This window comes from Rousettus aegyptiacus, unplaced genomic scaffold (assembly GCF_014176215.1).
Source record: "Rousettus aegyptiacus isolate mRouAeg1 unplaced genomic scaffold, mRouAeg1.p scaffold_m13_p_3, whole genome shotgun sequence".
In the NCBI taxonomy this organism is placed as follows: domain Eukaryota; kingdom Metazoa; phylum Chordata; class Mammalia; order Chiroptera; family Pteropodidae; genus Rousettus; species Rousettus aegyptiacus.
In genome coordinates, this window is record NW_023416306.1 from 122884861 (window position 1) to 122911328 (window position 26468).

At 41.6% G+C, this 26468-nt stretch overlaps 2 protein-coding genes across 8 annotated transcripts in view; both read right to left on the bottom strand.

Annotated features, from left to right (window-relative positions):
- The window catches only part of GNB5 (G protein subunit beta 5), a 40824-nt gene extending 30338 nt beyond the window's left edge, over window positions 1-10486 (bottom strand). Inside the window, exons 1-3 of one of the 5 annotated variants that reach the window (XM_036238959.1) lie at window positions 9544-10486; window positions 4753-4896; window positions 678-789 (exon numbers count right to left, since the gene is read on the bottom strand). In XM_036238959.1, the coding sequence (XP_036094852.1) occupies window positions 678-789; window positions 4753-4878 (238 nt within the window). In that variant the 5' untranslated portion in view covers window positions 4879-4896; window positions 9544-10486. Of the gene's footprint in view, window positions 1-677; window positions 882-1282; window positions 1302-2860; window positions 4897-6827; window positions 8774-9543 lie in introns of those variants that run through there. The other 4 variants (XM_016162693.2, XM_016162697.2, XM_016162696.2 and 1 more) reach the window with 4 other exon arrangements.
- A 238-nt stretch (window positions 10487-10724) lies between these two features.
- Window positions 10725-26468, bottom strand: part of MYO5C (myosin VC) — an 85085-nt gene continuing 69341 nt past the window's right edge. The window contains exons 34-41 of one of the 3 annotated variants that reach the window (XM_016162688.2): window positions 25143-25241; window positions 23798-23952; window positions 21772-21861; window positions 19360-19510; window positions 18422-18704; window positions 13769-13943; window positions 13161-13241; window positions 10725-12003 (exon numbers count right to left, since the gene is read on the bottom strand). In XM_016162688.2, the coding sequence (XP_016018174.2) occupies window positions 11851-12003; window positions 13161-13241; window positions 13769-13943; window positions 18422-18704; window positions 19360-19510; window positions 21772-21861; window positions 23798-23952; window positions 25143-25241 (1187 nt within the window). In that variant the 3' untranslated portion in view covers window positions 10725-11850. Of the gene's footprint in view, window positions 12004-13160; window positions 13242-13768; window positions 13944-17063; window positions 17328-18421; window positions 18705-19359; window positions 19511-21771; window positions 21862-23797; window positions 23953-25142; window positions 25242-26468 lie in introns of those variants that run through there. The other 2 variants (XR_001599155.2, XM_016162689.2) reach the window with 2 other exon arrangements.

Genomic DNA, 26468 nt, shown 5'->3' on the forward strand with positions numbered 1-26468 from the left:
TCCAAAAGCTTTTAAAAACAGCTTTAAATGAGCTAAATGGTTGGATTTGGTAAATACCTCAGCTTCTCTTTCCCCATCCGGCTGGCTCTCCATCCCCAAGGAGAGGGAACAAATTTGAAAAATGAGCTTTTATTTATTTTGAAAAAAAAAAAAAAAAAAAAGAGCTTTTAAAGAGTATGGTCCGTGTAAAACCAAAACTGAGAAAAGACACAACAGTGATGGAGAAGGCCAAGTGATTGAAAAACAGTTTATCCTAGGCCGCGCCCACACGGACCCGCTGCACTGACCACTACTGACACCCCCATAAACCCCACTCCGCCCAGGAAGGGCAGGAATGCAATCACTTTGCATCTTCCTGGCAGGTGATGACCGTAACCGGTCCCACGATCCTTCCTCGGGATGCCAGCGGCCAGGGGCTGCCACCACCAGGCGCCCCGGCCCTGAGGTGGGTGGGGGCTCTGCAAGGTGCCCGGAGCTGCCGAGGGTCGCCCAGCTCGGGTCCCACCTCCGCGCGCCTGGGGGCTCGCGGCCACTCCGCAAGCCTCACCTGCAGCCGGGGCACCCAAGGCCCGCATCCCGGCCCGGGCCCAGGCCGCCAGCGACCCGCTCCCCGAAGCCCGGGCTCGCTTCCTCGACCCGCCCCCCCGCGCGCAGCCCCCGCCCCGGCCCGCACTCACGCTCCACGTCGTGCAGCTTGGCCCGCTCCTCCTCCAGTTTGCCCTTGAGGCTCTCGGCCTCGCTCTTCAGCGACGCCAGCGTCTCGTTCTCGTGCAGCCCGTCTGTGGCCATCTTCGCGCCGGGACGCGGCGGGGAGGGAAGCGGAGAGCGGGGATGCGGCTGAGCTGCGGGAGGAGGCCCGAGCGGCGGCCCGAGCAGCTGCAGCCGCAGTCGCCCCCGCGCGCGGCCCCGCCCTCCGGCGCTGACGCGGGCGGCCGCGAGCCGGGCTGCGGCGGCCCCCTCCCCGCCCGCCTCGCCCGCGGGCCCCGCGCCCCCGGCCCCGCAGCCCAGGGCCGGGCCCGCGGCGGCGCTGCTGCGCACACCGCCCCCGGGAGGGGGGTGGGGAGGCTCGCACCCATTTTACCCGTGGGAAAACCGAGACTCGGGGATGATTCCAGACTTGCTGGAGGTCACGCACGTCGTGGGGGCCAAGCTGGGAGTTCAACTCAGGACTGCCCGGCTCCCGAGAGTCTGGCGGACTCCTAGTGACACAGCCCTTCCTCTCCCCCTCCCCCGCACACATCTCCCCTCTTTAGGACTTAGTACGCTGCCCTGTGCCTTCTACCTGCAGAGAGGAGAGGGCAACGAGGCCCAGCCCGTGCCACCGATCCCGGGTAACTGTGATGCTCCCCCCATAGCGAACCGAAAACTTTCCTCGTTTGTTGACTTAAATGTCCAAAAATAAAACGAGTTCTGGCTTTCGGGAAGCTCTGGGGTCTTTGTGGCCCTAGCAGGCCCGCTCCTGGTTTTGCTTTTCCTTTCTTCACTTGGAAATTAAGTTCCCGAGGGGACGGGATGGAGAGAGGTGGGGGTGGCTCACGGGGTCCAGACCCGGGTTTCTGAGACCATGCCCAGTGATCTCACACATGGCATTTCTGAAGCAGCTTCCTCCGCCTTAGAAAGAAGAGTTGCTATACAGTTTTCTCAGGGACGCAAATTTAGTGAATTTCTGGCAGACTCAAACATTCCCTTTTTCCAGTCTCCTGCAGCGTCAGGCAGTGTCCCAAGTGCTCTACGTTAACCACGCACAACAGTCACCCTGAATGAGTATTACTATCCTCATTTTACAAATGAGGAAACTGAGGCACAGAAAGGTGAAATGGTTCACACTCTGGGAAAGAGGCAAAGGCACGATTTGGACCCTGGCAGCCTGGATCCATTCAGCTACATGCCTTGGGACTTCGGGATGGAGGACCCAACTCATGGCTTCTCCCTTTCTCCTCTCCATGACCTTCAATGTATGTCTGTGTACAGAATGGGAAGGCAGATCAAGGTGACAAATTTTAAAGTGAACATCACCAAGTAGAATCTTAGGTGCCATCCCCATCCCTTTGTATTCCCCCTCCCTTCCTGAGGAATCTAGTTTTGACTTACTATTCTGCGCCCTAAGAAAAGTTGGAGTAATCTTATATTAAATCTATACACAGTTGTCTTCGGGGTTAGATTCTGAGTATTTCAGTTTCTTTATTTAGAAAATCTATTTCATGGGGCTGTTCTGAGAATTAAATCAGATAATACGAATGACCCTCTTAGCTGACCTCTCCATCATAACATGCTCATTAACTGCCAGTGCCCTTCTCCATTCCCATCAATACAGGTTTATTCATCATTTATCCTCAGTGTTTAGCATAATAACTGGCATGTGGTAGGTGCTTGGTCGATGTTAGTTCATTACATGTATACCTAAAACAATATATAAATATATACATAAAATATGAAATTAAAAAATAAACATAAAATGTTTTAGATATATTCATCTATTTGTAAAAGGAAAAATATTAGATCTGCTTAAGAGTTTATCTGGCAAAAAGTTAAGAGCACAGGCTCTATCTAGATCAAACTGCCTGGGGGCAAATCGTGGCTGTGCCTTGTGTCCTTGGGTGATCTACTTAATTCCTCTGTGTCTCAGGCTCCTCATTTGTAGACGGAGATGACACCCTGCTCATAGTGTCCTCAACAGGAGTGACTCCTTGGAGTGCTGAGAGTGATGCATGGCACACAGTATGTGCTTGTTGTTATTACTGAGGCTGCCGGATACACTTGAGCAATTCACAGGAGGTAATTTAAATGAGACACTAGGTCACGGGGGACACTTCTCACAAGGGTCATCCCAGAAGGCCTGGGTAAAGCAGCATCTGAATACCTTCTCAGGCTGACACCTCCTGGGCCATCACGGGATGTGTGAGTTTGCCATTCTGCAAAGACCTGGGCTGAATGGTGCTTCACTATGATGTGTGTGCCCTCCTCTCGAGGTTCTCTGTGTAAAATAAACCCCAACACCCTCAAATCTGGAGAGTCTACTATCTAGAGATGAGGCCATGTAACTTTTTCATGATTGGAAAAGTTTGCAAAGTGCCTTCCTGTACTTTGGCGTTCACTAGCTTTTTTTTTTTTTTTTTCAGTGAGAAAGCTGGAGATCAGAAAAGTTGAGGTCTGCTACATTTCATCAGTAGTGGATATAACAGGTTGCTCCTATTCATGAAAAGGATCGGGGCTGTGTCTATACAATCCTGAATGCCCAGATAAAAGTAGCTGTCAGTCATTTGGATTTCTCCTCAGCAAAAGGAGGCTGTCTGAATATTTGGGAACTCCCAAGTGCCTGTGGTAGAGATAGCTGGTGACTGTCTCCAAAAGAATATTTCCAGGCAGGACATCTATCCTGGGGAGAATCCATGATGCTGCAGAGTACAAGATATCTGAGAATCTGGGCTGCTTCTGCCCACAAAGGAAGTTGTTTAAAAAGCAGAAGAGCTAGATTAGTAAATAGCACTGCTCCAGACTGGTAGGGCAGCCACCAGGAAGCAGGCTTATTTTAAGAACTGAATGTCCTCAGTTTGACAACTTGGAGAGCCAAGTTCAGAACACAATGTGCTGTAGGTAGAAGACCATGACACTGAGCTTAAACCCTGTGAGATCAGGGTTAATATGCTACATCAAAAGCTTGGGCTGTTTACTTGCCATTTGCTGTATGGAAATGATTTTTTTTTAAATCACTGTCAGAGGTTACAATGGGACCAGGAGAATGAATACTGCCTTTTCCTCTTCAGTTAAATAAAATGTAAAGACCACATTTACTCTCTTTGATATAGGGTTTTAAAAAATGTGTTAATTGGGGATTTCTTATTAGGCTTTTGGAGAAGAGTGCTTTACCACTTTTGACCAGGTGGAGGGCTCAGCTCATAAGTATACCTGAGCACAGCTTTGCAAATCCTCTGTAGTACCAATTCCTAGGGCTTTAGTCATGTTGTGGACATTTTTGCTGTAAGATCTGAATATACATTTACATCTGAACATAATTCAAGATTTGAATATAAGATCAGTGCATAGCCACCTCTGGTCAGGATTTATTTTATTTTGAGTACTTTGAAAAATGCTAGGATTTGTGTTCAGTCCTTAGCCTTCACTAAAGGCTTGGGTATAAGGAGCACTTTTCCTTGAGCTTAATTTTGCTCACTACTGAGGCCCTGTATGGTCCAGAGCTGTTCCTGGGGGCAGCTGGCTCTGGGCTTTTGAAAAGGTGCTCACAGGCTGTTTATTTTCCAGTGTTCCTTTTAGCTTGGTTGCTTGCAAAGGCCAATAGAAGACAGAAGAAAAAAAGCATTAACTCTAAAAACAAAACAAAACAAAATGAAACAAACAAACAAAAAACAACCAAAACAATAGCTAAAACAATCGCTGAGCATTTCAGGTGCTGGATACTGTTTTAAACACTGTCAAACAAACTCATTTGATTCTCACAAAATCCTATGAGATAGATGCTATTATTCCTATTTTACAGATGGGAAAACAGACTTCCTGGGAGAAGTGAGTTCTATTGGCACACAACTACCAAGGAACAGAAGTAGGATTTGAACCCAGGGAGTCAGAGTCCACATCCTAACATCCCATACTATGTTGCTATACCTTGCCCAGCTCTGCTGAAAGTGTTTGTATGTGTAAACTGTTTCTACAACAACCCATCTGTCACAGGACCCTCGCATTAGACATCATTTTAAGATAGGTAACTACTTAAATTTTTAAAAAAGTGGCACTTACAATTTCTGCACACATTGAACAATAGCTGAGCTGTTGAGATTTCTTGAAAACTGGTCTCAGAGCCCTTTGTTTGAAACATTTGTCACAGGAGCCAAAAACATTAACTAGAAAGGTTTGATCACACATCTTTTATTCGAGGTGAAGCTAAAAAAGAGATATAAAAAAAGGGATGTAAGTGTGTGAGAAAACCTAACAGAAGAAGCCTTTCTAAAGTTCATCTTCCCTTTATTACGGTAGTTGCTCAGAACTCTATATGTGGGATAAAGTATATGCAGTTAATTTGTAACCTTTGATTCATTACAACAGGCTGGGTCAACATCAACTCATTTATTTTATCAGTGAGAATGTATCAGACAATAAGCTTTCTAAACTCACATTTAACTGGTTGTTTTGGCAGTTTGCAGAAAGAGACACAATAGGCCCAGTATTAATCCTATGGGGCTTCAAAATGGAAAGCATAGTTGCAATGAATAGTATCATTTCGAACTTAAAAAGCTCCTCCCTTTAAGGTAAACTTTTAGAGTCAATGGTGAAGCCTGACCCCAACCAATGCCATGAGGCTGAGGGATGTGGTGTTGCTTCCCTGCCAGCAATGCAGCTTCCCACTTACTTATTAAGCATTTGACAGCCACAGACCTAGGGTCCTTGCTTGTTCACCTAGACGTCGACAGGCCCAGGCCACTGAAGGGAGGGCAAACTCGAGGAAGCAAAACCATCTAGTGGCTAAAGGTGCTGCCTCTGACTGGCTGGATCCTGGCCCCACTACTTAGGCAGATTACTCAACCTCTTTGAATCTTTGTTTGCTAATCTATCAAATGAGGATCTTAAAATCTACCTTATAGGTTTGTCAGGAGAAGTCTAAGAGATAGTGCATGAAGCACTTAGCTCAAGGCTGGATATATAATGAATGCTCCAGAGATGTTATGCTGTCCTGTGAGTGGTTGTAATAGCAGCAATTGCAGCAGCAGGAAGGGAAGCAGGGGTGAGGCTGGAGATATGGAAATTGCAGAAAGGAGCCTATGGCCACAGCGTAGGCAAGAAAGGATGAAGGTCTGAGCTAAAGCAATGCTGTGGAATGGATGTGGACCACACTTACGAAGGAGAAGGAACTGGACTTGGCGACGTGTCGGGATGAGAGTGACATTTTAAGATGTCTCCTAGGTTTCTGTTTGGGAGGCTGAGGGGTCATGGAGGTCAAGATGGGAGGGAGCAGCTGCCGTGTTGGGCCACGTCAAAGTTCAAAGAAATGACCCCCCTGAACATTTTTCAACAGCCAAGTTTGCAAGAGATGTATTTGTAGGGCAGGTAGCAGTGGGAACACCTCTGAGGGGAATGTCTACCTTGCAGAGGTCACCTTGAAGCTGGAGGAGGAGGAGCTCATGAATTGAGCTGAACTCCTACAGCAAAGGGGCAGCTGTCATAGTTCTTGGGATCTCCAAGTAACAAAAGAATAGAGGACAGTCCCTTAAGGGTGAGAGATCAGAAGGGAACCATCTACTGACCACCAGAGTGCTCGACCCTGACTGTTCACAGCCACCCTGAGCAGGAGGCAGGACATCTGTGTTCCCGTTGAGGAAGTGTGGAGGGATTAAACGAGTTCAAGATCAGTGTGGAGCCTGAATCTGTATGTCGTGGGACTCCACAACCCTTACTGTGGAGCTGGCACCACCAAGCTGCTCTGCTTTGTCGCATGTGAGTTAAAGAGCATGAAAAGTCCACCCACCAGAGCCCAGCCTGTGGTAGAGGTCCAGTAATGCTGCCCTCTACTGCCCAAGCCTGCCAAAGCAGCCAGTCACAAGGTCGTGCTGAGGACTCCAAGTAATAGCATTAGGAAGGTGAGCCATGGGTTTTCCAGCAAGGTAGCAACGTCATTCAAGTGGATTATTCCAGCATTTGTGCTTCCAAAAGTAGGTCAGAGACAGAATGTACAGCAGGAAAATCAACTAGGTTAGGAGATTGTTATTATGTTCTGGGGAAGAGGGAATGAGTTCTGGACAGAGTAGCAGCAGCAGGAATGGAAGATGAGAGGAACCGAGGGACCAGGATGGGGAAGGAATTGAAGGATGGGAATTCACGAAAGAGGAGTTGAAAAAACATCGCCAATGTTCCAAATCTGGATAGAGACAATGTTTTCCTTCCCAAACTGAATTTAAAAAATTCTTTCAAATTGTAAAAGCTATACATGTTTTCATTAAATAACTGGAAACAGAAGAACATGAAAAAGGAAAATTAGTCACCTACATGCTCTATACTAACAAATAGTTGACCTCTGTTAGCACTTTATGTTTGCTTCTGGTATCTTCATCAGCATATATGCGTATACTCATTTAAAAAGTGGAAATACATGTTATATACAAGTTCAAAACTTGAACATTAATTTTTTGCTTAATAGTGTTTTCATCTTCACATGTCATTGCATATTCTTGGAAAACACCATTTTTTAATGCAGACCACAAGTTTTGAGTCATATCAACCTTAAATCATATCACATAGCTAGCATTTTAGATCAGGTTGGTTAAACATGGGAAGCCACAAACCAAGTTTGAAAGATTATTGTATTTTAAAACCATACATATTACACATGGTCATTGTAAAAAGTTTGGAAAAATAAAAAAGTTGTAAGGAAGAAAAGAATCACCTATAATCCCACTGCCTACAGAGACTCCTTTTCACATTTTGATGTACACAAGAATAGATTTTTAGGACTATTGGGGTCATGCTGTTTGTGTATACTGTTTATGTTTTTATATCCTAATGTTTTTCATTTAGTATTAATATCATGAGCTAAATTTAATTTGAGAACATTTTATTGTACTTGTTGTCAATAACCCTTTTTATGACGAGGGAACTTTTTCACAGCTAGAGCAAATACTTCAATGAGCATTTTGACAAGAAAAAGATAAAAATGTCTCATTTCAACATGTTTGACATGAAGTTTCTCTGCAGAAGGAGTTCATAGAACTTCTCAAAACTTCCCCTAACCCTATGCCAAGCATAAAATTTCTTTAAAATGTTTCACCTAAATACATGGTCTAAAAATTACCAAAAAACCTTCACTACCCTATATTCCCTTTTAAAGACTCAATGTCAAAAACAGAAAGCCCAGAGCGAAAGTTCTTTTACCTGTCCAACATCTACTCCCCTTCTTTAGTTTGGTGCATATTCTTCCAGACTTTTCTAGCACCACAGATAAAGCTTTGACAGTTATATAACTGGGGCTGTTAGCTACTTGCTTTTTTTCACCTAACTTATGCAGTAAGTACTTAGAGATCTATTTTTTTGTAATAACTTTAGTATTAGTCTATACTCTGGAGTATGGTAATTTATTAAACCACTCTTCTATTGTTGGGTATACAGGGCATCTCCACTTTTTACTTTTAAAATAATGCTTCATTGACCCAATTAAAATGGGCAAACGAACCCTCATACTTGCTGGTGGGAATGTAAAACGGTGCAAACACAAGAACCAGTTTGGCAGTTCTCAGAAAGCTAGAGTCACTGCCATGTGACCCAGCAAATTCACCCCTAGGTATGTACACAAGATAAAACGGACACACGGGTGTCTGTAGCAGCATTTAAGCCAAAAAGTGAAAACAATCCAAATGTCCGTCGACTGATGAGTGGATAAACGAAATATGGTATATCCATAAAGTAGTATGTTATTTGGCAATAAAAAAGAATGAAGCTCTGATGTGTGCTACGACATGGACAGACCATGAAAACATTATGTTAAGTGAAAGAAGCCAAACACAAAAGGCCACAAATTATGTTTCTATTTATGAAATGTCAGGGATAGGCAAATCCACAGAGACAGAAAGATTAGAGGTTGCTAGGGGCTCGGAGTAGGTAGGGGGTGGGAGTGACTGCTTAATGGATGTGGGGTTTCTTTTTTAAAGTGGTAGAAATATTCTGGAATTAGATAATGCATATCCTTGTGAATAGACTAAAAACCACTAAAATGTAAGCTTTAAAATGGTGGGTTTTATGTTATGTGCATTACATCTCAATAAAAATCATTTTTTAAATGGTGAAAGACTTGAACAGACACTTCACAAATGCAGATACTCATATGGTCAATAAACACATAAAAAGATGTTCAACATCACTAATCATCAAAGAAAAGCAAATTAAAATCACACTGTGACATTACTACTTACCCACCAATAAACCTAAAATGAAAAAGACTGACAATCTGAAATGTGGGCAAGGATGTGGCGAACTGGACCTCATTCCTTGCTGGCAAGAGTACAAATTGGTACCAAAAAAGAAAAGAAAAGAATGTCACAGCAGTTTTATTCATAATTGCTCCAAACTGGAAATCCCCCAATGTTCGTCAAGAGTAGATTAGACAAATAAATTGGTATGTTTATGCAATAAAAAATAAACTATTGATAATAAAACACATGACAGTGTGGCATTATCTCCCAAAGTTACTATGACTATGAAATGGTTAGTGTCAAAAACTTCTTTCAATTCTATAAGCTGTACTCTGAGGCTTATGTTGACATATAAAGTGTGACCTGGATCAATTTTTAAAACTGATTAAGTGATTTTAAAATGTTTCTTTTCTCCTGCTTCCAATACTAAATATATTTAAAAAACAAAACATATTTCAAAAGAAATGCACATGAATTATAGAAAAATTAGAACAGATTAAAGACCAGCCCCATCCCTCACCTGTGTTTCCACCACTAAGACCACTGTTAACACCTCGCAGTGTACACATCTGAACACTTCTCTGAGCATTTAAGAAAGTCTGGGTATTCTAGTTAAACGTTAACACATACATACCTTCCACAGTCAACGCTTGGAACTGATCAGCAGAAACGTGAGAAGTCAGAGCTGCAGCTGGAAGGTGTGAAAGGGACTGTATCCATCTAATCTCCTTATCTGGGCATTACAGCTCAGCTGCTTCCTTCCTGCCCCCCTGCAGCTCACCGCTAAGGCACTCATTGCTGTCTGCATCACTTGCCTCTTGAACCATCTGCCCATCTATACCCCCAGGTGCCTTCAGGACCCCTGTTGACCAGTTTCTCCAGCTCAGTTCTCTGCCCTGAGTGGGAAGCAGAGTTCACAGGTTTGACCCTGTGAATCTATTCCCTGCTCCACTGAGCAACAGCTAACACTCATCTGTGGCTTATCAGCATCTCCCACCTTCTTAGCCCTTATCCCACCAGCACCTCATTAATTTTGGCCACGTTTCCCACCTTCAGCTTTGTAAAACTGATCTAGACGGTGGGGTGAAGGTAGCCGCACTAACCCAACTCTATGCTCAAACTTCTCAGCCTCTGCAGGTCCCCTGTCTTATCCCCAAACAAGACCTACTCCTTTCCAAGGCTGACCAACACCCCTTCCTCACCCTCAAATCCTGCCACCTCCAATAGGATTTTGGTTCTGTGGTTCTCTCCCACCTTGCCAGCATCAAGAGATGAGTAAGTAATTTGTGGACCTGCTCTCCAGGATCTCACGGGCTAGCAGAGGAAACGGGCAACATTACTGGCTTACAGCTCAGAGTAGCTGCTGTAAAATGGGCACGAACCCAGAGTAATGGGAGCTGAAAAGTAAGGGTAATGGGTTCCTAGTGGCATAGGGAAGGTCTGGAAGGCATGGGGAAGGCCATGGCGAGGATCAAAAACCCAGCCAAATCTCTGCCAAGTAGGCCCTCAGTCTGGCACAGTCTGGGAGCCCCATGGAGACACAACCTGAGCCAAGACTTAGGGAATATTTACTTCCTCTCTAAAAAGTCTTACATATGTTTTATGAGATATTCTGACTCTATAAAGATTCCAGCATCTTTAAGTATGATCCTTAAAGAAAGGCATAAAACTTGTGCACTTAAAAATATAATCTAGCAATTGAAAGAACATAACCCAATTCGTATGAGAATTTATTTTATTGATTAAAATATAACGAAGTTCTACTTTTCACTTATTAATATATAATGTATATAAATGAACTAAATTAAATCATTTATAATATGAAAAGATATTATATACTACTAGGGTGATATTGCTTGATAATCATGTATTATTTCTACTTCTAAGGTATGTCTGTGCTACAGAATCACACCTATTGCCTGTGACTGTCAGAAACAGAAGGGCCATTTTGGATTCTTGGGGTGCTACAGGAAGGTGCTGGGGCCACGGGCTAGCAGGGCTCATCAAATGACAATTTACGCTCTGAACGGAAGGAATGAGAAGGTGTGAAGGGTACTAGGAACATTTGGTTCCCATAAAACTTGGGAAACACAGATATCTCAAAAGGAGGAAACTGATGTAATTCTTCAGTTATTTTCATGAGAAAAGTTTAAAACATATTTGAATGCTGATAAGATAGAGAAAATCATGTAGGTTGCCTTTTTAAGTCTCGTTTTTGAAAAAGTTATGGTATATGTTGGCAGATAAAATTTAAAGAAATGTTCCTTTGGAGAAGATGATAAATGTCCTGGCAATTAAGCTTAAACAATAGATTAGTTTTAAATAGATATATACATAAAAATACTTCATATGATTCCTTTCAAATTGAGTAGTCTCTTAAAAATCAGAGGAGTGTGAGATAATAAATATTTTTTTATGTAGGAGCATTTTTAGTAAAAGAGCCCATGAAACTCACCCCTACACATCAACAGGCATGGGGTGAGAGGACTTTTAGTAGGCCATCGTGACCAAGTGGAATTATTTCCTGGAAGACTCAGCCTTGGACTCCACTGTGGCTTCATAAATGTACCTGGGCTTCACATGAACCTTAGAAAACTTGGGAGACACTGTCACTGGATCTCATGCTCTCTGGGTGGAGCCTTGTCACAAGATTTAGACCAAGAGAACACAGAAGAAAATATAAGCCTTTTAGGAGTTCTAGTAAAAGCCAGTTGAGATTCCAAAGCTAGACATGGCCATAGCTGGTACGTGTTAATTTTTACAAAATGATAATGGCAACACACCATCACTATGAGTGACAGAAGATGTCATTTGGAAGAATTCTTATTTTCTTCCTTAAATCACATCCCAGAGCATTTCCAATTACAATAAATAAACCACATCCCTCATATTTGACCTTCATTTAGCTATCAAGGGAAAAATGCATTCACTCCCTCTTCTGCTATAACCTATTGAGAAAGCCTAGCTTGAAACTGCTGGGAATCTGGATCATTTCCAGAGCATGGGGAGAGGGGGTAAAAGGAAACGTGACTTGAAAGAGGTATTTGGTATCCAGCATCAGTTGTGATGAGTCCTCGCGGCTGTTCAGGAGAGCCTGAAATTAGAACCAGAGGAGAAACGAATGAGGACACCAGTGCATTTTGCTTTATCGCCATCTGGATGTCAAGAGTAAGGAAAATGCAACAACTGTATCTCTCGCGACACGCTCCTCCAAAATCGTGTGAGACAACACACAAAAGAGCTTTTGATAGCATAATTCCGAGGTGAAATGGTCTATCCAGGACTTCCAAATCAGCTCTCGCGAACATTTATTTGCTTTGTTTCACTTCAGAAGTTAATTTCCCACAGGAAAAAACGGACTGTAAATTCATCTGTTTTCTCTTCTTATCTATTCTCATGGCATAATTCTAAGCCCAAACATGGGCAGATCTCAAGTATTAAATTTTTATCACACTCATCTTTTTTTTTAGTTTAGTGGTTTTCAAACTTTTTGGTCTCAGGACCCCTTTATACTCTTAAAAATTAATGAGGGCTTCAAAGAGCCCTCACTGGGTCTAAGTATTAATGTTTATCATATTAGTAATTAAAACAATAACTTAAAATATTAATTCATTAAAATAAAAACAAACCCAAGACATATTCACCTATTTTTCTTGAAAAATGACTATATTTTTGAAAACAAAAATATTAGTGAGAAGTGGTATTGTTTTATATTTTTGTAAATCTTTTCAATGTCTGACTTAATATGACAAGTAGAATCTAGTATCTGCTTATGCATTGAAACTACTGTGATATGTTGTTTTGGTTGAACTATAGGAAGAAAGGTCAGCCTCATACAGATATGCAATGAGAAAAAGGAAGACTCTGCAGACATTTGAAAGGGTCTCCAGGTCCCCCAAGGATCCTTGAACGAAACTTTGAGAACTGCTGCCCTAGTTCATTGGGGAAGAAACTTTAGGGATTCAAATAAGAAGACTGGGTACACAGGTCACTGTTTCCATTCAGCCTCTGCTCACTTGCATAGCGCTCAGAAAATGATAAGAAACAAGACCTGCTGAAGCAACACAGAGTGTGTCATGGCTCTGGTGTTTCCCATGGGGCTAAAATGGGTTCTGAGAACTGGGGGAATCTGCCTTCGTTGGGTGCCTTTAATGTGAATGTTTGGTAAATGTACTTTAATCCTGGATTTCTATAATGTTAATTAACATCAATTTAACTAAAAATTAAAAGGCACATTCTTAAGGATCTCACCTGTACTTTACGAACAAACGATGGAGTCACTCTTTTCTCAAAGTCATCTATAGGTGTGTATGAATTAAGAATCTTTATGATCTGCAAACAGCACAGAAGATGGTGTTAGACCATGAAAAAAGACAACTCTGTACATGAAATAATGGTTTAGCTGGTTTGGGAATTGTTGGGAATCATGGGTAGTTCTTTTATATTGTAATTTGGCTTGGGGAACCATGTGTTATTTCTTTGCAAGAAAAGAAAACAAGGTGAAAAGAGTGTAGAAGGAAACAAAGACAAATCACATAATTAGATGACAGTAAGACCATTCCCCACTTACAGTCACCTTCTGCCTCCTTACCCGCCTCCCTGCACCCCCCCACCTCCACCCCTATACACATCTCTAAGTTTACTGGCCAGGGAATATGTCACATAAGCTTTTGTGTTTTTAAGGCCTAGAGTCAGTATTTAATAAATACTTATTAGATAAGAGGGTAGGCCATAGGAAGTACTATGCTCCCCCAAAAGCATGCTCAGGTACGCTCCATGGCTGGCTATGCCAGGAAAAGTGATGCCAATTACACAATCTGTTGGTGAGTATCAGGAAGACACTCAGCAAGCCCAGTCACCTGCACAGCGGACAGGGAGGTACAGCATTCATAGATCTCCTTGGCATCACTGTCTGTGGTCTTCTTGACCTGAAGCAACCAGGCTGCTTGAGAGAGAGGTTCCAAAGTTTCCTTGGCCAAGCTGTTCTGCAAATTCTTATCTTTAAGCCATTCTTCTAAGTAGCTGATGTTGCACCTGAAGTAAAAGCCAGAGGAGCAGAGAACAGTGGGCGATCCATTTAGATTATGTTAGGGGAGGGTACGGAATCCCCCAGTGTGTCCTAAGAGGGTACCAGACTTCACTGAGAGCCTTAGGACCAAAGTCCAGCAGTTTTGTTTATAACATGGAGGGTTAAATCAGATGATCAGCTCTCATAATTCATGGTTCTAAGAATTATGATGGTCTAGGGGAAATAATATCAAAATGAGATTTTTGGGGGAAAAAATGAGACCTGGAACTAAGAAATGAAAAAGGAATAACAGAAATGGTAAATATCTGGGTAAATATAATTGACTATTATTTTCCTATTGAGTTCTTTAAAATATGTTGGGTGGTTCAAACTAAAAATTACAACATTGCTAGAGTTTTTGATGTATGTAGATATAATACATAAGACAACTGAAATATAAAATAGGGAGGGTAAAGGGGAATATGTGATGATAAGCTTTTTATATTCTGCTTAACGTGGTAAGATATGGAGTCTAAACAGACTGAGAAAGTTATGTATGTATATGTAATTCCTAGAGCGACCACTAAAAAATAAACAAAGAGGTATGTTAGGTAAATTTAAAAGGGGTACAAAAAATGTTCAAATAAACCAAAAATGTCTGAAAAAGACTATCAGGGGGAAAACATGGAAGAAACAAATAGAAAATAATAATAGACTTAATCTAAGTATATTGATAGTTACCTTAAATTTAAACAGTTTAAATACCCCAATTAAGAAACACAGATAGTTAGACTAGATTAAAAAAGACCCAAATATATGCTGCTTACAAGAAGCTTCAAAGTTAGGTTAAAAATAAAAGGATGAAAAAAAAAAAAGGTATAAAAACACTAATCAAAAGAAAAAATAGACTTTCAGAAAAAGTGGACTTCAGAGCAGAGAAAATTACTAGGGAGGAATAAAGAAGGACCTTACATAATGACAGGAGGTCCAATTCACCAAGAAAACATAAAAATAATTCTTAATGTGTATGTATCTAATGACAGAACTTCAAAATACATGAAGCAAAAACAGATTGAAAGAAGAAATAGATAGATCCGTAATTATAGTCGGAAACCTCACCACTCCTCTCAGTAATCAATAAAACTAAAAGACAGAAAATCAGTGAGGATATAGAAGTGAAAAACACCATCAACAAACTGAGTCTAATTGACATTAATAGAACATTCCGCCCAACAGCAGCAGAATATACATTCTTTTCAACTGCACATAGAACATGCACAAAAGCAAACCATATGTATGCTCATAAAAGCAAATCTTAATGAATTTAAAAAGAACTGAAATCAAAGTTTGTTATTTTATTAAATGCAAAAATATTTAGCTTTTATTTTAAAAATAAACCTGGGAAAGTCTTGGGCAAAATGGATAGTTAGTGACGCCAGTATCATCAACTATGGTATAGTTCAACCTGTATGTACCTTGAGATATTTTTTTTACTGTGGCAGAAAACATAAGATAAAATTTACCATCTTAATCAGTTTCAACTACCATTCTACCTTCTGTTTCTAAGAGTTTGACTGACAAGATATGTTCTTTGACTATCATGGAATTAAATTGAAAATCAATAACAAGAAAAGTAACAAGAAAGTCTCTAAACACTTGGAAATTAAACAACATACTTCTAAATAATCCATGGGTTGAAGAGCAGGACTCAGTGGAAATTAGAGAATATCTTCAACCGAACAAAAAATGAAAATAAAACAAAATGAAATTTGTGGGATATTGTTAAAATAGTACTTAGAGAAAAATTTATAACATTAAATGCTTATGTTGGAAAAGAAAGGTCTCAAAATCAATAATCACAACTTCTACCTCAAGGAACTAGAAAAAGAAGGACAAAATAAGTGTAAACAGAAGGAATAAAATAATAAAAACCAACAGAAATTAATTAAAATTTAAAAAGAAAAAAAAATTAAACCAAAAACTGGTTCTTTAAAAAGATCAGTAAAACTGATAAAATTTTAGGAAGACTGACCAACACACAGATTAGCCACATGGGAACAGAAGAGGGGATATTGCTACAGAAATTAGAGAATAGGAAAATATTATGAATAGCTCTGTGCATATAAACTCAACAATTTAGATGAAGTGGACCAGTTCCTTGAAAATCAGAAATGACCAAAAATCACCTAAGATGAATATGTAATCTGATTAGTCCTAAAACTATTAAAGAAATTGAATTCATAGTTTAAAACCTTCTGAAAAAGAAAAAAAACCTGTGGTGCCTGCCACCGCTGGTGGACTAAAGCATGCATTTCTTATGCTGGCATTCCACCTTCTCTTTCTAACTGATCTTTCTAGGTTCTCCCATCACTCCCGATGCTCCTTTCAAAGAGGGCTATTCATACTCTGCCATCGATTTCCTTCACTGAGGCGTGTGCTCATTCCTCTAATTCATGGTCAGCTGAAATCTTACCTGTCCTTTGAGACCCAAATCAATGCCTTTCACAATCTCCTCAGATCCCCTCAGGCCAGTGAGCAATGTCTGTACTCAGGCCATATTATTCTGCTTCCTAACAGAACTGCTTCCACAAACCCTACCTAGGCTACTCTCAAAGGTCTCTGGGCAAAGCAGCCATGATGAAACTTGCTGTAAAATGCAGATGTGCAGTCTGTGAGATAAAGTTCCACATGATACATTGTTTTTATAATTCCTGAGTAGGAACAAAAAAGAATTAGTTACTAGGAAAATCTTTATATCTTCTCAGGAACTGGTCTGTCTCACCAAACCCAATGAGACCAGAGAGCTGATGATGTTTGCTTTTTGTCCTGTTAGCCAGAAAGCCCAGAGTCAGTTTTCAAGCTACTCTGTTCATTGTTTAAAAATCTCTTTTCTTTGGTCTTCATTTTCTACTTGTGTTCATGTTTTATTATTGTGTTGCTTGTATTTTCATTGTAAAGCCACCACAAATCCTTGTGGGCCTTGCTTAGGCAGGAGCTTAATACCTGAACGAATGAATGTCTCTAAAATGCATGCGCTGCTCAGAGCAAGGCACTGTAATGGCATTGCCTCCATGATGGCCACTTTCAATTGGTGAAAGAAAGAAGTACCCAGCACCTGTGGGAATAGTCTCAAAAGCAGTTGTTCTAGAGTCACGTGGCTCGCTCATGTCCCTTTTCATGCATGTTGTGTGTTCACACATCTTGAGGGAGCTCCTGATGGAAATGAGAGTTGTTTGGCAAAGGCTCTCTTGGAGCATTTAGGTTTATGGCTTTACTTTAAATAGGGCTGAAACCTACCTCACAGAGCTACAGGGCATCTGCTGGGAGTTTGTGAAATAAACAGGACTCTCCTTTCTCAATGAAGAATAAAAGGTCCACAAAGCCCAGTCTTTCTGAATATCCCCTCGTACCTGAAAACCACAACCCGGTGTCATGGGAATTTGCCAGTAGGGTTTGTAGGGGTGCCCAACTCCAAGTTTCACTAATGCTAAATATATGCAATGGATGCCTCAAGTTTAATTCTTTACTTCATATACTTTCTGTCTCCTTCTCTTATATATATTATTGCCATCATCACCACCTCAGGTTCTCATATCACATATAGGTACCAAATTCCTATACATGCTATAAAAATCTGAAATAGTTACTCCATACTATGTGTTTCCTAATCATTTGCCAGTATTAATTCAAACAATAGCTCAGGATCCGTGTTTCTCCACTTAGAGATAAAGAGAAGTTGACATACTTCAAACCTGTAGATTCCATGTCTTTAGGATAAATCCCAAACCCCTTAGCCAGGCGTTCTAGATGCCCCCAGTCTGGATCCAACCTACTGCTCTACTGCTCTACCTTAGTCTTCTTGCTCCCAAAACACACCTCTGTCTAATCTAGACAGAGCTGTCTGCTGCTGCCTGAGGAGGGGTCCTGCTCGCCTCATTTCCCCTGCCTGGAATGTGCTTCTCTCTCTTTAAAATCACTCAATACACAGCCCTCAGGTTTCTTTAGCTTTTCTGTCAATCACAGTCTCTCCTTTCTGAAGCACTTCCCACACTGCTTGTTCCTGACTTAATCATAGTTGCCTTGAATTATTTAGGTATTTTGAGCTTCTCAAGGGCAGGGATCAAATTCCCCTTCCTTTGTTTCCTGTACCCTCTACCAGGTAGTGCATTTATCGACCATCATCTCTGCAATACACAGGGGCGGTGGTCAATAAATGCTGCTTGAGTGCATGATAATCACAGAGGACCAGAATTTAAAATATACAATTACTAGTTCCCTGTTGAAGCCACTCTGCTCAAGTGCCAAGTTAGGGTGGTGCAGGGTGATGGGAGGAGGGGCTGCACACCAGAAGGCCCACATCACTAAGGTTCTAAGAGTCATCTTGTACACATCCCCCCGCACTATGGCTCCTGTGGAGGGAGGGGCAGGACTTTGTGGCCTCGGCCTTCCCCAGCACTCTTTCTGGACAGCCTCTCCAGGTTGAGTGGTGGTCTGTGGGTCTCACCTGATCTGCATTCCTTTCCTGCAGGAGCACATGTCCTTGCGCAGGAAGAGGCTGTTTAGGGTGACCGCCCCGATCAGGAAGAAGAGCTGCTTCACAGCCTGCCTCACGAGCTCTGGGTCCAGGCCATTCTGGCACATGGTGCTGTAGAAGTAGCTCAGCTGCTGCAGCAGGGAGGTCATCGTGTAGGCATCGGTGTCATCTATGCTGGATGACCGCTTCCGGAAGCCCGTGGGCTTGAGGCCGGAAATGCCCTGCAGACTCTCATACTCCAGCATGCCTGGCACTACAGAGGAAAACGAAAGCTTTTTCTGCACACATAGTGGGAACCAGAGGGAATTTCTAGCTGCTCTTATGTGTCTGTTTCAGGAAGTGGGGCATTTTCTACAAGAGTTAGTAGTGGATGTAGTTGTGACAAAGAAAGCAAGAGAATCAAGGATCGGGGGGCACGGGCCTGGGGTGAATGGGGATAGATGGCTGTTTTCATCAGAACAGAAGTCCCTCTTCGAGGCTTGGAGAAGCTCTTCTTTCAACACCACAGGAAACACATATGTGGGGTTTGCATGATAAGTCGTGGTCCAGAACCATTTAAAGTCTAAAGTATTTAAATTTCAGAAAATTAAAAAAGGTATACAAAACTTTGGCAGGGGCTTTAGGATTTCAAAAAAACTTGACTAAGATCCAGGGTTAGCCATATAAACAGCAGCAATTTCCCCAAGTTTCTCCCTTCAGAATGAATCGTCCTGGGAGAAATAAAACTATGAATCAGGTGCTTTTATATATAAATCATTTCAAGCAATAAAAAAATTAAAAAGTGGACATATACACACTAAATTTTCTTGGTTTTAAAATTATATTCTTTGTAACCACACCTCCCATATGCCTGATTTATTAAGGTTTCAGTGTTATTATAAATATTTTTTGGTCAGTCCTTTTCTTACCTATTATTGGTTGAATGTTATTTTCCATTACGATAATGAACTGATGATATATTCGTATAGCCACATCACTAAGAATCTGTCTGTATTCTGACAGGTCAAAATTGTTCAAGCAATTCTTATTCTGATGGGGACTGTTATGCTTCATGAATTCCTGAAAGTAATTTTGAGCATACAAATATTAAAGTAATAAAGATATATAAGACATTAAAATATTATCTTTACTAATGATAGTATAATCAGCTTCTACTATAACTCCTACCCTTTAAAACTTAACACCTGACTTATATCAAATGAGTTCTTGATGTTTGAAGTAGCATTTAATTCCATAACTAGCTGTCACTGTACTTACTGCCTTCTCCCCAACAAATACATGGCCCCAGAGCCCATAGATTACTGTGGAAAACAATTTCCATGGAAACTCAGAGAAAAAAACAGAAAGTATCTAAGGAAATAAACTGCTGCAAGAGGTCAATAGATACAATAAATGAAATTCATAGCTTTATAATTAGAGTATAGACCTTTCTCAGATATTTTAAAATGTGAGTTATAGACTGAATGTTTGTCTCTGTCTACTCCCCAATTCATATGTTGAAGCCCTTACCACCAGTGTGGCTATATTTGGAGATGGGGCTTCTAAGACAGCAATTAAGGTCAAATGAGGTCATAAGGGTGGGGCTCTCATCTATCAGGATTAGTTATCTTTAGAAGAGACATTAAAGAGCTCAATCTCTCTCTGTCCCCATGCACCAAGGAAAGGTCATGTGAGGACATAGCAAGAAGGTGGCAGAAGAGAGGTCTCACTGGAAACTAACCCTGCTGGCACCTTGATCTTGGACTTCGGACCTCCAAAACTGTGAGAAAATAAATTTCTGTTGTTTAAGCCACCCAGTGTGTGGGTATTTTGTATGAAGCAGTCCAAGCAGTCTAATATAATATGTTTAACATGCTCAAAAAGATAAAATAAAAAAGAAAACATTGAGAATAGGACATTACGATAAAAGGCAGAGGTAAAAAAGAACCATTGAAATTGTAGAATTAAAAACACGGTAATTGAAAAAACAGACAAGGAAAAGAATATTGCATACACGGCTGAAGGGGGCAAAGACAGGATCAAAAAATAAATGCCATTGAATAATATCCTCTTCTATTAATGTCTCGCAGGTGCCAGTTTGTCTTAAACAGATTGATCTATGCCCCCTCCCTGCTTTCGTATTAGTTTTAGTCAGAACTTGAATTTTCTTCACTTATTTCTCCTTTTGTCCTATAGTACTGGTAGGATTACTTTTATATTTTATGTTACTTTTTCTCCTTTGGGACAACTGGCTATATATGAGGAATAAGATATTGGATCCATATGTCACATGTCAATTTGGGATAGATAAATAATCATACTAATTTTGGGTAGATAAAACTTTATTTGTGAATTCTAAATTTGAATTATAAGAGATTAGAGAAAAGTAAAAGAATATCTTCATGATCTCAAGGTAGGGAAGAACTTCTTGAAACATTTATCACAAAAGAACAAGATAGATTTAAGTACATGAAAATTCAAAAACTGTGTATGACAAAGGACTCCATAAAGGAAATTAGAAGACAAGCTACAATCTATTCATATTATGTAAAGGCCTCCTTCAAATCAATAAGAAAAAAAAAATACCCCTAAGAAAAATAAAGAATAGATGTGAGTTGGCCATTTAAAAAGAAACTCAAAAGAACAATAAACACGTGAAATGATGCTTGACATCATTGGTGATCAAGTAATTGCAATTTAAGTCAACCAGTTATCACTTTATACCCATGAGATCAGTAAATAATATGCCTGTCAACACCAAGTGTTGGTGAAGGTATGAGACAGTGGAAACTCTGCATACTATGGTAGCACTGTAAAATGGCGCAACCGTTTTGGAGAGCAGTAAAAACCCTAAAAGCCATTTTGTTATTTCGGGTCAATGGAATTTTGCTCTGTGGGCGCTTTAGGTGGGAAACTCCTTTGAGAAGTCAGTCCATTGGAAGCAAAGTTGAAATGGCAAAAGATTTCCAGGCTGTGGAGGAACAACCAGATTCTTATAGAGATAACAGGCATGCTGAACTAAAGGCTGTATTTTAGAGTCGAAATACTAAAAACTTCAGAATTTTACAACCAGACAGAAACTTAAAAATCATCTATCTAATCTACTTCATTCATTTAAAACTTGAGGAAACTGAGGCCTAGTACCATGCCCAAGGCCTAAGCCTCTTTATAGATGCCTGTGACTTCTGACTGGTGATGGGATATTAGCTTCCTGGGTAAGGAGGAAGCTAGTAAGCCAGCCGGGGCACAGGCTGTCCCTGGAGCTGGATGTCCCAATTCCTAACCGCTACAGTGAGATCTGGCGCAGTCAGCACAGAACACAGAGCAGGCCAGCGTCCTACCTCTTCTCCACTGTACTGCTTCAGGCAATTGAGGAAATGACAAGTATTGGAAAGCCAAAAGGACAGCATCTCAAAGTCTTCTAAATGTTCCTTAAAAAAATAACAGAAACAAAAACAAAACAAGACATAGGTGGATTTGGGATTTGGTGATTACTGGTGCCTCTAAGAACGGACATATCTTACCTGTTTGGTTAGTTGGCTTTTGACCAAAATGAATTCTTGTATTCACTAAAGCCTTTATTGTTATAAGAGCTTATAGTTATAAGAGCTTATACGAATAAGCTCTTATACTTATTTAGCTGGTTAAGGTTTGTCGAGTATTTCTGTATAGGTTATGTCACTTGTTAAGAAGCTTGAAGCAGGCACTACAGCGATGCCTGAGAAATGTGTCTTAGACCTTGGCCTCCAAAGCTCATGCCCTGACTAGGAAGACAGATGTGACATATATAGGCCACAGTAATTAGGTGGCTGGTTGATATTTGCTGCGCTACAATAGCTCAGAGGACGGAGGGATGATGGGGACCCAGGGTAGCCCTAGAAAACCTCGTGAGAGAGGTGAGAGGATGTCCTTCTTGAAAGGGGTGAACATCAGGATCTAGGACTCTGTTGGCGAGAACACACCCACTTGTGGGGCAGGAGGAAGAGAAATGAGCAATGAAGGCAAAGGTACGGTGATCAGAAAGGTAAAAGGAATACTGGGAAATGTCCCAGATGTTAAAAGACAAGGTACAAGGGTTTCAAAAAAACGCTGCTACTGCTTCGGTCCATTTAAGGAGAATAAAAACTAAGGAAACACCACTGGATTTAGCAGGAGGAATTACTGTTGATCTTTCTGTGGCGTGATAGGAGTGAAAGCCATATTGCAAGGGGTGAAAAAGAGAATTGGTGAAGAGCACTAGTTTAAGTGTTTTTGGCAATTGGGGAAGGGGTGGTGGGTGGAGGAAAAGGCTAATGGGGTGTGTGGGCCAAGTGAGGGTTGCTTTAATGTGCTGCCCACTGGAGCCAGAGGGGAAGGTCTTGGCACCAACAGAGGCATAGGGCAGGGAGCCGCTGGGGAAGCGGAGATGGAAGATGCCGGAGGAAAGATTTCATGCTCCTCACGCTATGCACCTTTTGATTTCCAAATATTTAAACATTCCAGCGGAGCAAGACAGAGTAAATACTGTGTGCCTGTGTCCTAGGACATGATACGAGTGTGCCCTAAGAAAACCTAATTTATGAAAATACGGACAGGGAAAACATCAATTTATGGGAGTCCCTTCCAAGAACATTCTGTTGGCTACTGTGGAGACAGCGACTCTAAAGCACCAAACACATTCTCTACTCTCGACTCTTGATGAAAAATGAATTCTTGGTACAGAATTTGGGGATGGAGGAGGGAGAGGAGAATTACTCATACTCTGACCTCTCCTGCAATCACTGTGTTTATTCTCTTTTCCTAGGGTTTTGAAAATAGGATTTAATTACACACAACCCTGCTAAAACATATAGTTTACTAAAAGTGAGACAGGACCTTCTTCGACTAAACATTCAAATGTATCTCATCATGCGACATTGCTTCTCATTTGGAAAGGGGATAAAATATTGGATCTATATTTTATTACTTTCTCTCTAACATGCAAGTCGTTTTTGTTTCTGGGCTGGGACTAAAAGTGCATAATGTGGTTTTAGAAGGAAGAATTATCGATGAGTAATTTTTCAGTCCTTCCTATTCCTCACCATTCACACTTGTTACATCAATGGATATGTACTCCTTGCAGCCGGGATTCTACACCTTGAGAGGATAAGTTGTAATCTTGCAGGTAAGGCTTCAAGGTCTATTGCAGATTTCCCACCCTTGGGGATCCCTGAGCTGACTTGTCTTTTCTTAACAGCTTGGCTTCTTTTACCGACTAGGCCTCAGACTGGTTTGAGGAATCACATGGTTCACTAAAGCCTGGAGGTGCAGGATGGGTACCTGGTCATTCCCACAGGTATTCCTGAAGGACTTATAATACCAATATCCAATGTCAAAGACAGTTCCTACCTTAACAACCTGCTTGATGCCATTAATGGTGCTGTTCATGAGGGACTTGAGCATGTTGGCGTCATTCAGAGAGTCTGCGTAGCGTACGCACATGAACAGGATGTGAGCTGGCAGCCCGGGAATCATGTTCACCACCACGCCGCGGGGCTTCAAGTCTGGAGCAGAGAGAGTTGATGACGATCACAGCTCTTCCCCTAAGGAACCCCTGACCATGGGGCAGGGGTTGTCTGCTTTCCTGTACTTGATGCAGTGCCTGAATGTGCAGGGATGTCTTTTTTTTCTTTGGGGAATTTAACCTGGCTCTTTTCTTGGCAAAAATATACAAATGTCACCTCCTCCTCTTCTCATTTGCAAAGTACTTTCCCCTTGGTGTGGAGGCCCTGGATTTCAGATCTCCAGTGTGAGAGAGGAACCTCGGTTCCAAGCACCCACGACCCCAGCCTCTATGATGAGGATGCAATACGATCTCAGCAATCACATGCACCTGCCTTGAATCTGGAAAACAGGTATGTGACGGTTTGGCAGAGCAAGGCTTGTTGGCCTTGGGAAGAAGAGAATAGTGGAGAGACAGATGGCAGTGAAGGGAAGAGAGAAACTTTATAGAACAAATTGAGATAAGCAAACAAAGACCTCCCCATGGTGGCATGAAGACTGGGGAACAAAGAAGAGGCCCCACAGCTGTGCGCCAGTGAGGGTGAAAAGGAAAGGGTGGGGTGCTCCTGTGCTCTGAGGGGATCACTTAGAGGAAGAGGAAGTAAGGCTACACATCGGCTTTCTGTTTTGATATTGTGGGGCCAGCTGATAAAGAGGCCACTTTCCTACTTCCCTCTGGAAAACTATGTGGTTTTCATGGTGAAGACAGCCCAGTAAAATTAGTTCTAAGGACACAAACCCTTCAGCATGCACAATAGGACACTCTTGTAACTGAAGCATCACTAGGAAGCTCCTGTCATGATGTCTGCAAATAAATTTCTCAGCAGACGTCAAATGGAGCACAATCACTCCCACCATGGCTCTTATGCTGAGACACAAAGATGTGGAGATGTGTCTTCTGTCTGGACCCTACGACTAGACTTAGGAAGAGGCTAGGGCACTGCTTCTCGACTGAGGGCAAGGTGCCCTCAGGGGGCATTTGGTAATGTCTGGAGATATCTTAAAATATCTTAAAATACACAGCGTCCCACGACAAACAATTATCTGGTCAACAGTGCTGAGGCTGAGAAACTCTGGACTAGGGGAAGAAGCAATGAAGGGAGAGAAGGGGCTGCCACCACCCAGGGCTGTAGTGATGACTATGTTCAAGTTCTCAAAGATAAAGCAAAAATTCAGTTTCAGGTTTCACTACCAAGAATCAGGTTTTGAATGAGCTTGGCCTCATCTTCTCTCTTGTATTCCAGCATTCCAAGGTACTCCTTGGGTCCTGAGGACAAGTGCACATCATTGGCTGTAGACAGATGTAAACAATCAGTTACATATACAAAAACAACTCCCGCAGGCTTTATAATGGTTCTGCTCTGTCTCCTTCTACCCCATTCTGACTGGTTTGCACTTGAACTATGGCTTTTGGATAAATGAAAACTTTCTTGAATCTTTAAGAAATTCTTCTGGTAGGGATTCTTATCTGTGAGTATACCAATGAGTATCACTGCTGCTAAAAAGGGTGAGTTACACTTGAAGGAATCCTGAGTGCCTGGTGTATATTCAGCACAGTGGGGATAGATATGGAAGCGATCCAAGATGTAGCTCCTGTATCCTCAAGATGCAGATGCTACAGATAAGGAAGCAAGATTCATGAAAGATTTTGGTGTGCGAAGTACCAAACTGCACGATCCTGAAGGGACTATACTAGTGTCCTATGTGCTATAACAAGTTAACACAAATTTCTGTAGCTTAAAATAGCACAAATTTTTAATCTTTCAGGTCTGGAGGTCAGAAGACAGAAATGGATCTTGAAGGGCTATATTCCTTCCAGAGGCTGTAGGGAAGGATCCGTTTATCGCCTTTTCCAGCTTCTAGAGGCTCCCTAACATTCCTTGGGCTGTGGCCACATTACTCTGACCTCTCCTATAATCATATCCCTTTCTCTCCCTCTGCTTCCATTGTCACATCACCTTTTCTCACTCTGAGATTCCTCTTTCTCTCTTGTGATGAAATAGGGCCCACCTGGATAATCCAGGATAATCTCCCCATCTCAAGACTCTTAACTTAATCACATCTGCAAAATCCCTTTTGCCACATAAGGTAACATATTCACAGGCTCCAGGGATTGGGAAGGGGAAATCTTTGGGTGAGTCACAGTCTGCCCTCTGGTCCCCAGAGATTCATGTCCATTCTGAGAAGGAGATGTGATAACAGAAATAAAGGTTAGAGAATCAGAAAGATTTAGAAGATACTATGTTGCTGAATTTAAAGATGGAGCAAGGGGCCTACAAACCAAGAAATGTGGGTGGCCTCTAGAAGCTGGAAAAGGCAAAAAAAAATGGGTTCTATCCTAAAGGCCGCAGAAGGAATGCAGCCTGTCATCTTGATTTCAGCACAGTGAAAAGCATTTTGAACTTCTAACCTCTGGAATTATAAAGTAATAAATCTGTGTTCTAATAAGCCACTAATTATATTGTAATTTATTATAGCAGCTATAAGTAATTAACATGGGAGCCATAAGAATTCATGC